Source organism: Pan paniscus, chromosome 4 (assembly GCF_029289425.2).
Source record: "Pan paniscus chromosome 4, NHGRI_mPanPan1-v2.0_pri, whole genome shotgun sequence".
Taxonomy (NCBI): Eukaryota; Metazoa; Chordata; class Mammalia; order Primates; family Hominidae; genus Pan; species Pan paniscus.
Window position 1 is genome coordinate 56,987,698 of NC_073253.2, and position 12,762 is coordinate 57,000,459.

The 12,762-nt window shown below is 35.5% G+C and overlaps 1 protein-coding gene across 2 annotated transcripts in view; it reads left to right on the top strand.

Moving 5' to 3' along the window:
- MIER3 (MIER family member 3) overlaps positions 1-12,762 on the top strand; it is a 32,659-nt gene that overhangs the window by 15,861 nt on the left and 4,036 nt on the right. The window contains exons 6-12 of one of the 2 annotated variants that reach the window (XM_034960080.2): positions 634-719; positions 885-957; positions 2,986-3,137; positions 5,642-5,723; positions 7,525-7,616; positions 12,358-12,485; positions 12,567-12,709. In XM_034960080.2, coding sequence (XP_034815971.1) covers positions 634-719; positions 885-957; positions 2,986-3,137; positions 5,642-5,723; positions 7,525-7,616; positions 12,358-12,485; positions 12,567-12,709 — 756 coding nt within the window. Of the gene's footprint in view, positions 1-633; positions 720-884; positions 958-2,985; positions 3,138-5,641; positions 5,724-7,521; positions 7,617-12,357; positions 12,486-12,566; positions 12,710-12,762 lie in introns of both variants that reach the window. The other variant, XM_034960079.3, reaches the window with a different exon arrangement.

Genomic DNA, 12,762 nt, shown 5'->3' on the forward strand with positions numbered 1-12,762 from the left:
TTGATGGACCTAATATGCAACTCTGTGTGTGTATCTCCTGGATTAGTATAATCAGAACTCCAGTGTTTTACTTTCTTTTTAAGGTGACCACAGTGGTTTCCTTTTACCTCCCAAACTATTTAATAGTATACCATAATAATTATCAGGATACTATACACTTTTTTTTTTGAGATGGAGTCTCACTCTGTCGCCCAGGCTGGAGTGCAATGGCGTGATCTTGGCTTACTGCCACCTTTGCCTCCCAGGTTCAGGCGATTCTCCTGCCTCAGCCTCCCAAGTAGCTGGGATGACAGGCACCCCCCACCACGCCCGGCTAATTTTTTTGTATTTTTAGTAGAGCCTGTCGGCCAGGCTGGTCTTAAACTCCTGACCTCAAGCGATCCACCCACCTCAGCCTCCCAAAGTGCTAGGATTACAGCCATGAGAGCCACTGCACCGGCCAGGATACTATACACTTTATTAGGATTTTCAGTGTCTCATTTTGACCAATGTCGATTGTGAGAAACATGCAGGTGGTTTAGTATACTTACGCTGATCTCACATATTTAACAACATTTTGTAAAATACAACAGGCATTCTTCCAGATTCTGCAAAAATAGGCAGTAAAAACCTTTTCAATTTTTGTCTTTTAAGCAAATACTGCATGTGATGGTGATAAGGAATCAGAGGTTGAAGATGTTGAAACAGACAGTGGTAATTCACCTGAAGATTTGAGGAAGGTAAGCTGAGTTAATATAGTGGACTAAATTGGCTTTTAAAAGTATTTCTGAAATGATTTATGATAATTTTGTTGTTTTGACCTGTAGAAACTGATTAATGATATGGGGCTTTTTTTCACTATTTTTTTTTTAATAAGTTATTTTTACCTCTCAATTTTCCTGTAGGAAATAATGATTGGTTTACAATATCAGGCAGAGATTCCCCCTTATCTTGGAGAGTACGATGGTAATGAGAAAGGTAAGGAAAGCTTTTGATTTTGATAATGTTTGGTAGATAAGGTTACCACTTGATACGTGTATTTAAATATCTGGCTTTATACCAGCCTTGGCAATATATAGATAGATTTGGGAAACATGCAGAGTTAGGATTTTTAGGCCTGACTTAGGAAAAATGTATCAAAGTTAATCACTAGACTCAGAGTTTCCCCCCACCCCCAACCCTGCCCAAGGCACACATAGTGCTTATTAGCCAGTGTGCTCAGTGCCTGTTCGAATAATGGGGAGCCTCCCACGGTGCTGTACCTTGGCCTTCATCCTGCTTCAGTAGAAGTGGGTAGGATCTCATCACCTGAGATAATGAGAATGTTAAGATATAATCTTCTGGAAAGAAAACTCTTGAGGGAAAAAGAGACTGGAAGAAATTCTCCTTCCCCAGCCCCAAAAGAGCAGGAAGTGAAATATAAGGATCTGCTTTTGCTTGTATACTCCTAATTATGTGTAATCAGTTTTTCCTCATGTTTTTGGTGCATTCCAACTGTAGTTGGTTTTCAAAATATGGAGGGGATAAGGTAGTAGGATATAAAAATATAGGTAAAGCTTCTTAGTTGAACTTGGGAATATTTCCATGGGTGTTTGGCCTTTTCCCTAAGTTGATTTATCCTTGTGAAGTCACAAGGGCAAAAGCAGCACCCAACACAATACTTCCTGAGTCCTTCTTTTTCCTTTCCTCCATGCCAGGTCATCCTCCATTTAAAGGAGGGGAGGAGTGGTTACCCTGGGGTTGTTAGCCATGGCAGCCACTAGGAACACCGTTTTCCTAAACTGCTTTCAAAGTGTTAAAAGACAGTTATCCCAGGGGAAGCAAAACATAGCTGATGATGTTCAGATGTGCCAGCCTTCTCACCTCACCACCCAAATGCCACACTTGGCCTTTGAGCCAAGTACATACTCAGCAACTGTAGGTCCTTAGGTCACACATAGTAGAGGTGATATTCTGTCAGTGCTGCAGATTGGAGGGAAGGTGTACTTTCTCTGTCTTTTGAGGGAATAAACCCAAATTGTTTTACCTATTTCACTTGTGACCAAAGAGTAAAGAAAGTTCTAGGAACTTCTCTCAAAAGTCAAGTCTTACTGCTTCACAGGCACACTTTATTTTTAACTTTCCTTCTAACTGGCAATGACAATGCCTGCCTCCTACAGTTGGGATGATAATGCCCTTATCATGGTCCCTGGTACCTGGTGGTGTGTTCTCGGTAAATTATTTTTATTAGCTATAGTCAGTATTTATTATGCACTTGAAGAACAGATTGCACTTGAAGCACTGGACTAAATACTTGGGCCATTCATATTACTTTATAGTGTAAAGTAGAAGCTTTGAGTAAAGTGGCAGAGTGCATTAATAAAACATAAACTTGTTTTAATGACATTTTGTTCATTAATATATCAGTGTCTTTAAGAGATTGTGGAAAGTTTACTTTTCTTACTGTTTCTCCCTCTTCCCAAAAACCTCCCTAGGGAGGTTTGGTTAATCTACTTTCTCCTTTAAATAAAAGTTATCTTGTTGGGAGAAAAAGTATACCCTTCTTAGCTATTTCCTTATTACCAGATATTTTGGGTTTTATTTATTTGCAATTTTGAACCTCTAGAGATTTCATAGAGCAATTTAGGGATTTCAAGAGAAAAGTCCAATGAGGTTATTAGAGAATTTACACAGGTTATTTTTGCCCCTTCATTAGAAGAGTATAAGATAACCACTATGGGGTTTTATATTAGACTTTACTAGGCATGGAGAGCCTTCAGATTGGTCAGCATATCCAACCACCAAAAAAGCTACTTGCTTTGGCCCCTGGAATCCTTGGCCTATAATAAAGTTAAATTTTTGCTTGTGTGTGAAAGGCCCTACTTAACGGATAATCAGATTACTGGTGTCTTCAAAGTTATTTACTTGTCCCACTGGATAGCCAATCAAGGAAGACAAAGAATTGTTTGTGTACATCTTTGAGTGTGTTCATGATTTTTAATGTGTTAATGGGATTTTCTTTATCAGTATATGAAAACGAAGACCAGTTACTTTGGTGTCCTGATGTGGTTTTGGAGAGCAAAGTTAAGGAATACCTTGTTGAGACTTCATTAAGGACTGGCAGTGAAAAAATAATGGATAGGATTTCTGCAGGAACACACACAAGGGACAATGAACAGGTATACTTCAACTTCTGTTGAAACAGCAGCCAGTTTACAGTATCTTCTTGATTTCTTATATTTGATACAGATATTTTTAACATGTGAAGTAGATATCTTTTCTGATAAGAGTTTTAAAATATGCAAAATACTGGTTTAAAAAACCATAACCTTGAGTTCTAGAGATAACTTCACTGTAGTTTTGTATCTTTTCTTCTGGTCTTTTAAAAAATACCTTTACATATGTCTTACTTGAGATGCCATTTTATATCCTTTTAATTAATTAATCTTATTCTCCTTTGCCATTGAGAATTATTTAATACCTCATTCTTGATGTCTGTATAGTCTATCCTATACGTTTTTAAAAAAAATTTTTCCCTAAATTTCAACATACTGTGTACTTATCCTATACTTGTAATTCATTTATTTAAACATTCTCTGTGGTTGGACTTTCAGATTTTATAAGTGTATTCTTTGAATTATTCTCAACTTTATTTAGGAAGTGATTAAAAAGTAATGTCTATTAAGACTATATAAATTTGACTTAGGAGCATTTGTTAAGCGCTTGTGTACCTGTAGATTCAGAATACTCTCCTGATCACATGTGGGATGGGGGATGGGAACATTGCCTATTAAGCTTTTCGAATACCCCTAAGTTTTGCCCCTCTGACATCATTCTGCTTCTTTCATATGCCTTTATCACTGAGAATCACCAACCCTGACTAATAAGTATTCAGAGGTAGGCAGACACAAACTTGAATTCTGAAGTAACATAGGGAAGTCATACTAGCTGTCAAAAAGAAATCCCATTGGGTTTTTGTATTGATATTTCAAGTCTATATTAATTTTAGAAGAATTAAAACCTTTATAACATTAGAAACTCAAATGTTTTTGCTTTTTTGAATATCACATGCATCTCACTAATACCTCAATATCTTTTATATGTGTGTGTATTCAATGCTATTGGAAAGGGGAGCTCTATTTTATTTATTTATTTATTTACTTTTCCAAGATGGAGTCTTGCTCTGTCACCCAGGCTGGAGTGCAGTGGCGCAATGTCAGCTCACTGTAACCTCCACCTCCCAGGTTCAAGCACTTCTTCTGCCTCAGCCTCCCGAGTAACTGGGATTACAGGCATACATCACCATGCCTGGCTAATTTTTGTAGCCAGGCTGGTCTCAAACTCTTGACCTTGTGATCTGTCTGCCTCAGCCTCCCAAAATGTTGGGATTACAGGCATGAGCCACCGTGCCTGGCCCTCTATTATATTTATAGTTGTATATTGTTGATGTTGAGAAATACCAATTTTTAAAAAAATGTATCTTAAACTGTTGAAACTACTTGACTGTTTCAGGTGTTCCTCAGGTTTTCTAGTTTGCTTTTTAAAAAATTTATTGGTAATATAATTTTTGACACCTCATAATTGCATACATTTATGGAGTGGTTTTCTGGTTTTCGGGTCATTATTAAATTACACTTTTGTTCCTTCCTTACCATTATTATTCCTGCTTTATGTCTTAATGCATTAGCTGTAACTCTGAGATATTTGGTAATAACAGTGATTTGGTGCCTGCTTTTGGTGGAAGTAATACATCTAAGGTTTTTACATTAAGAATAATACTGATCCTTGGTTCTACTGTCTTTATTACAGCAAGATAATATCCATCTATTTATAACTATTATGTTTTTGTCTTTTTAAAATTAGAAATGAATATTTATCAGATACTTTTTAAGCAGCTGTTGATTTGATTTTTTTAAATTAAAATTTAATTATACATATTTAGGTACACAGTGATGTCTTGATACACATAATGTATAGTGATCAGATCAGGGTAGTTAGCTCAGAGATGATTTTTTAAAATGTAGGCTATTGATATATTAAAAGTTTTCCTAATATTGAACCATCTTCACTTCCTTAAAACTTACTTGGGAAGGTAGATAGATTATTTAACTTTCAATTGAATTCTGTTATTCCTGTTTATTATGTTCATAATTCCAAGCAGATTTAATAGGAATATATTCTAATTTTTAAAAGTGGCACCTTTCATAGTAGATGGAAATAACGGAGACCGTTATAATCCTAGTCTGAAGTGCCATGCCTATTATTCCAGGCCTGCTGCTGTTCCCTTATATTAAAACTAAAAGAGACAGGGAGGAAATGACATCAAGGGACAGACTGTAACTAATTTTTCCAAACTAGAAAAAGAAACATCTAAAATAGGGGAAACTCTAATCTTAGACCTAGTGTTTTTATTTGTTTGTTTTTAAAAAAAGTCAAGAACGATACAGGCACGTGACTTCTGAGAGGTAGCATGAGGATGAACAAACTCACATGGTACCAGAGTCAATCTGCATGATAGTTATATAGACTAAATGCTTGGGCAAATATACCTTCAAATGCCCTGAAATTAGAGAGGATTTCGGTGTTTATCAAGACTCCAATATTTATCAAAACTCTTACACCTGTTTTTTAAAATGCTGTTAGGTATGAACTTTTAATACTTTTTATTGAATATCCATCCCAGGCATTATATGAACTTCTCAAGTGTAACCACAATATAAAGGAAGCAATCGAAAGATACTGCTGCAATGGAAAGGCCTCTCAAGGTAAGAAACACTTGGGTTTAAGAGAGGGACATGACAGGGATGGTCATTAGGGGATCAGAATAAGCAAAGTATCCTAAGGGACAGAGCAATCCTGTAACACTTTTGTAAGATCTGGTTCAGCTCCACAGCAAATAATTTTTCCTTTTCTTGCACTCTATTTTTAGATGTATCAGAGATTGTTCAAATACAAATTAGTCACCCCCCTGCCACCTCTACTTTCTGGAAGAAATAGTTACAGAACAAAGCAGACCCCAGAGATGACAATATGTCCAAAGTAATTAAAAAGAATGGTTTTATGATTTTATTGAAAAAAAGTTTTTTTCTTTTTTTTTTCAGCCAGACAGGAAATGAAAAGGAGATTAAAGATTAAAAAAGAAACATGTATAATATATTCCGCTGAATTTATTTCAAGAATTGTATTTTTAGTAATCATGTAATAACATTTTATAGTTCTTATGTTTTGTGTGTGTCAAGGAAAATGGTTAACTTCTATTTCAGTATTTTTTTCATTATATAAATGGATTGCATGCACCATAGCTTTCATTAAATATGTGTAGAATGAAAATAATACTTAGTAATATTACTAGATGACTTGGGAAGGTATTAAAACTAAAAATAATACATTTAAACTTATGAATTGAGATAGTCTATTAAAATGTCTCCCTTAGAAAAGCTGCTTCTTTGAAAAAAATTATTTTAGGCTCTCAAAACTCTCAAAATACTGGTTTCTCCCTTGGTTCAAACTATTTTTCACCTTTATTACGGACTGCTATTAATGGCTTTGGGGACCTGGTCTCCCATGTCAAATGAAACACTTCAGAGATACAGATGAGTAATAACTAATCTTAAGTCTAGGCTGTGACTCTTTGAAGACCTTCCAGGTCTCTGCCCCAAGTAGATACGGAATTCACCAACATTAACATCTGCTGGGAAATTGAATGGGATTTATTATTTTGAGAGCATGGACTGTTTCTTATTTCCTTTATATTTCCAGAGTATAGCACTCCACACACCAATTTCAAATAAATATGTGTTGATTATGCTTTACTTATGGTCTCTAATTAAAGAATTTGTGGTTTTGTTTTTTGTCTTTTTTGAGACAGGGTCTCACTCTGTCTCCCAGGCTGGAGGGCAGTGGCATGATCACAGCTTGTATAGCCTTGATCTCGTGGGCTCAGGTGATCCTCCCGCCTCAGCTTCCCAAGTAGCCGGAACTATAGGTGCCCGCCACCACGCCTGGCTAGTTTGTTTTTTTGTAAAGACAGGGTTTTTCCATGTTGCCCATGCTGATTTCAAACTCCTGGGCTCAAGTGATCCTCCTGCGTTGGCCTCCCAAAGTGCTGGGATTACAAGCATGAGCCACCGCACCTGGCTAGAACTTGTGGTTTTGAAGTAAGACCAAAACAGAGCTTCTTTCCCCCAATAAAGGAGGTAGAGTTTTTTTTTCTAATTGAAAAATACGCTCATTGTTTAAAAAAATTTTTTTTAATCAGAAAAACAGGCATGTTATAGAAAACTTAAATTCTCATCCCATAATGTAGTGGAAAAAAAGCAGTGTTTATATTTTTGTATTCTAGACTTGAACTGTAGTATGCATGCTTTTGGTAATTCTAACTGAAATCTCCTGCATACAGAGAGAGAGAGAGAGAGAGAGAGTGTGTGTGTGTGTGAGAGAGTGTGTGTGTGTGTGTGAGAGAGAGAGAGTTTGTGACCTTTTACAGGGAAAACATACTGAAAATCAGTGATTCACATAAGAAAATTTGGGGGCCCATGAATTTTATTTTAAAATTTTTCTTAGAAGGAATGACTGCATGGACGGAAGAAGAATGCCGAAGCTTCGAACATGCACTCATGCTTTTTGGAAAAGATTTTCATCTTATACAGAAGAATAAGGTAAATTAGGCAGATTAGTACAGATAAATTACTAGTTACAGTGAATGTAAGCAACTAATTTATAAGTCACTTAAGTAGGAAAAAAGAACAACTTACTAATGTTCCCTTGCCATTAGCATTTCAGATATCATTCTAACATGACTAATTTGCTCAGAGATGCCACAGCCTGCTTATGGAATGGCTGATAGTATATTCACATATCTTTTCACATAAACAGTTGACACAGAAAGTGGACTCACTGTATTTTTTAGGAAGTCTCACTCTCATTTCTCCTTGACTTTCCTTTCTTATCAAGCCATTCAGAGGTTTGTGGCCTCAAAATAATTTCTCTTCAGCAGTGAGAGTAGCTGTTGCTGAAGGAAGAAACATTGTTACTAAAACAACTAGAAACATATTCTAACACCACCAAATGCTGGTAAGGATGGGAAGCAACAGGAACTCTTATTCATTGCCTGTAGGAATGCAAAGTGGTACGGCCACGTTGGAAGATAGCTTGGAAGTTTCTTATAATACCAACCATACTCTTACCGTATAATTAAGTAATCCTGTTCCTTGGCATTTACCCAAATGCGTTGAAAACTTATGTCCACACAAAAGTGTTTATAGCAGCTTTCATCATAATTGCTAAAACTTGGAAGGAACCTGTATGTCCTTTGAGGTGAAAGGATAAACAAAGTGTGGCACCTCCAGAACTGGACTATTATTCAGCACTAAAAAAATTGAGCTAACAAGCCGCAAGGAGACATGTGAAATCCTAAATGCATATTATTAAGTGAAGGAAGCCAATCTGAAAAGACTCTATACTGTAGCTTTCCAAATATATGATATTCTGAAAAAAGCAAAACTATGGAAACAATAAAAAGATCACTGGTGCCAGGGCTGAGGCAGGAGGGAGAAGTGAATAGGCAGAGCACAGACCATTTTCAGGGCAATGAAACTACCCTGTATGATGATACTGTAATGATAGAGACATGTAATTACACATTTGTCAAAACCCATAGAATGTACATCATCAAGAGTAAACCCTAATGTAAACCATGGTCTTTGCGTGTTGATGTGTCAGTGTAGGTACATTGATTTTTTTAACAGATATACTACTCCAATGTAGGATGTTGAAAGTAGAACTTCAGGATATATAGGAACTCTCTACTTTCTGCTCAGTTCTGCTGTGAACCTCAAACTACTCTTAAAAACTAAAGTCTATTCAAAATACATATGTATGTTCATTAGAATAGTTTGGAATAATTATCATTAAAATATGCTCTGTTTATTTCCTCTTTTCATCCTAAAGGAAGGCAGGGTTCTGAAGCATTTTGGTGGGTAGCTCAGTATTTTATGCTTTTATAAAAGCTAATGGACTTTAGTTTTTAGAGCAGTTTCAGGTTTACAGCAAAGTTAACCAGAAAGTATTGAGTTGCCATATGTCCCTTCCACTCCTATAGTTATTATTATATCTTTTATTATTAATAGTGTGGTACATTTGTTAAAATTAATGAGCCAATATTGATACATTATTATTAATTAAAGTTCATAGTTTACATTAAGGTTCGCTCTTCATGTTGTACATTCCATTGATTTTGGCAAATATATAATGATATATATCCACCAGTACAGTATCATACAGAGTAGTTTCACTGACCTGAAAATCTCATGTTTTATTCTTCCCTCTGTCCCTTCCCCCTCCTTCCTAACAACTTCTAGCAGCCATTGATCTTTTTATTGTCTGTACTGTTGCCATTTCAGAATGTCATATAGTTGGAATTATACAGTATGCAGCCTTTTCAGATTGGCTTCTTTGACTTAGCAATATGCATTTAAGTTTTCACCATGGGGTTTTTTGTTTGTTTGTGTTTGTTTTGAGGCTTGATAGCTCATTCTTTTTTTAATCACTGAATAGTATTCCATTATATGGATGTACCATTGTATTTATTCACTTACCTGTTAGAGGATACCTTGGTTGCTTCCAAGTTTTGGCAATTATCATTAAAGCTATAAATATTCATGTGCAGGTTTTCATGTGGATGTAGATTTTCAATTCATTTGTCCAAATATGAAGGAGTAAGGATTACAGGATAGAATGGTGAAAATGTGTTTATTTTGCATGAAACTGCCAAACTGTCTTCCAAAGTGGCTGTACCATTTAGTATTTCCAGCAGTAATGAATGAGTTCTATTGCTCTACATCTTCACCAGCATTTGGTGGTGTCAGTGTTTTGGATTTCACCACTGTAATAGTTTTTAATGCCATCTCTTTATTGTTTTAATTTGTAATTCCCTCATGAGGATGATGTTGACCATCTTTTCTTATGCTTATTTGCCATTTGTGTGTTTTTTTTTTCAGGTGTTCATTCAGATTTTTTGCCCAGATTTTAATTGGGTGGTTTGTATTCTTGTTGAGTTTAAGGAGTTATTTGTATATTTTGGATTCTAGTCCTTTATCAGATACATGTTTTGCAAATATTTTCTTCCATTTTGAGGCTTGTCGTTTTATTCCCTTGCTAGTGTGTTTGCAGAGTAAAAGTTTTTAATTTTAATGATGTCCAACTTAGAATTTCATCTGATTGTTCACACTTTTAGCATTTTATTTAAAAAAATCATTGCCAAACCTAAGGTCACCTAGATTTTCTACTGTTGTCTTCTAAGAGCTTTAGAGTTTTGCATTTACATTTAGGTCTGTAATCCATTTTGAGTTAATTTTTGAGTTAATTTTTGAAAGGAGTAAGGTCTATGTCTAGATTCATTTATCTTTTTTTTTATGTGGATGTCCAGTTGTACTAGCATCATTTGTGGAGAAGACATTCTTCCTCCATGGAATTGCCTTTGTTCTTTGGTTAAAGATCAGTTGACTGTACCCGTGGGGTGTATTTCTGGGCTCTCTCTTCTGTTTCTTTAATCTATTTGTCTTTCCCCACCCCCCAATACCGTACTGTCTTGATTACTATAGCTTTATAGTAAATCTTGAAGTTGGGGACTGTCAGTACTTTGATTTTATCTTTTCGTAATACTATGTTGGCTATTCTGGGTATTTTGCCTTTCCATATAAAATTAGTTTGTTGATACCCACAAAATAACTTGCTGGGATTTTGATTGGGTTTGTGCTAAATCGGTAGATCAAGCTAGGAAGAACTGACGTCTTAACAATGAAGTGTCTTCCTATCCATGAACATAGAATATTTCTTCGTTAAGTTCTTCTTTGATTTCTTTAATCAGAGTTTGGTAGTTTTTCTCATACAGATTTTGCGTATATTTTGTTATACCCAAGTATTTTAATTTTGGGGTGCTAATGTAAATGGTCTTGTGTTTTAAATTTCAAATTTCAATCGTCATTGCTGTTATATAGGAAAGCAGTTGACTTTTGTGTATTAACCTTGTCTCCTGAAACTTTGCTGTAAGTGCTTATTAGTTACAGGCGATTTTTTGTTGATTCTTTGGAGTTTTCTACATAGACAATCATGTCACCTGTAAACAGAGACAGTTTTATTTCTTCCTTCCCAATCTGTATACTTTTTATTTCTTTTTCTTGTCTTACTGCATTAGCTAGACCTTCCAGTATTGATGTTGAAAATTTCACACTTTCTGTATGTTTGAAAATCTAATGTTTCTCAAAGATGAGATAAAGCGTATAATTTAAGACATTTTTAAAGAAGTCTGGATTGTCCTTTTAAGTAAAAAAAACCATCAGTTTTGTAATGACTTATGAAATTTATTCTATCCATTCATTCCGTAAACAGTTATGTCCTTCCACTTCACTTACCAGACATTATTTTAGGCACTAGAGATACAACAGTGAATAAGACAGAAAAGGTCTGTGGCCCCACGAAGCCTGCATTCTCTGCGAAGACATAGTTAATGATGTTTATTGAAAGGTATACTGTATTTCTTGGTTTAAAAAGCTTATTCCCATATTAGTAATCTTATATCACAACTTAGGAGTCAGGTTAGAGATACTGAAACTTCTTTATCGGGTACTGATTAAGCAAGGGAGAAAGCGTTTATTGGATAAGGATGAAGAATTTTGTTCATACATCTGAATTCATATCTGTGGCTGTATGTGGTTAGAGGAACTCTGGTTTGGGTGTGGAGCCAAGGTGGTGAGGCTCAAATTTTATTGTTGTTGTTTCCAAAATCTGTTGGATCTAAAAACCAAACATACTGGAGGGAGAAAGCCCTGCCTTTAGCTAGCAAGTCATCTTAAATTCCAGATGCTGTAGACCGTTGATCCATTTGCCAAGGGTTCTTAATCTCTTTTGGAAAGTGGAACTCAATCTGATGAGGCTGCATTCCTTCTCCCCAGAAAAATATACCTAAATATAATTTTGTGAATTAATAGATCTCAATGAAATCCATTTATGGACCCCTCAGGGGTTAGTTAATCCAAAGTTAAGAACCCTCACTGTAGTCAAAATCACAGAGCTCAGTAAAGAAAAGTAAAGAATGCTAGTGTTTAAGATTTTCAGTAAAGGTATAAGATAATTTCTGGATACACACTTGTTTTATAAACTAATACATTCTGATTTTTTTAAAAAAAAAACCTTGGGCTTTCGAAAATGGCCTCATTATTAAATGTAAAGGCTTTCCACTAATCAAAGTGTTCAGAACTTTATAATTTATTAAAAGTGTTCAGAACTATATAATGGGAAAATAAGACCCATGGATTGAAGTTGTAGTGTTGTGGAAAAGAAAAGTTGCTTAAAAAAATGGTTGAGTTTGTTGGTTTTTTAAAAATTCAACTTTTTCATTAGGTGAGAACTAGGACAGTTGCTGAGTGTGTAGCATTCTACTATATGTGGAAGAAATCTGAACGTTATGATTACTTTGCTCAACAGACAAGATTTGGGAAAAAACGATATAACCATCACCCTGGAGTTACGTAAGTACTGTGGCCTTGCCTTCAAAGACTTACTTTTAACTGTGATATATAGTCATAAAATTACTGGGGTGTGTTTTTCAGGGACTATATGGATCGTTTAGTAGATGAAACAGAAGCTTTGGGTGGGACGGTAAATGCTTCAGCCTTAACTTCTAACCGGCCTGAGCCTATTCCTGATCAACAGCTAAACATTCTCAACTCCTTCACTGCCAGTGACTTGACAGGTAAAATGAAGACCTTTCTGCGTTTAGTACAGTTTGTTGCAAAATTGTGTCCT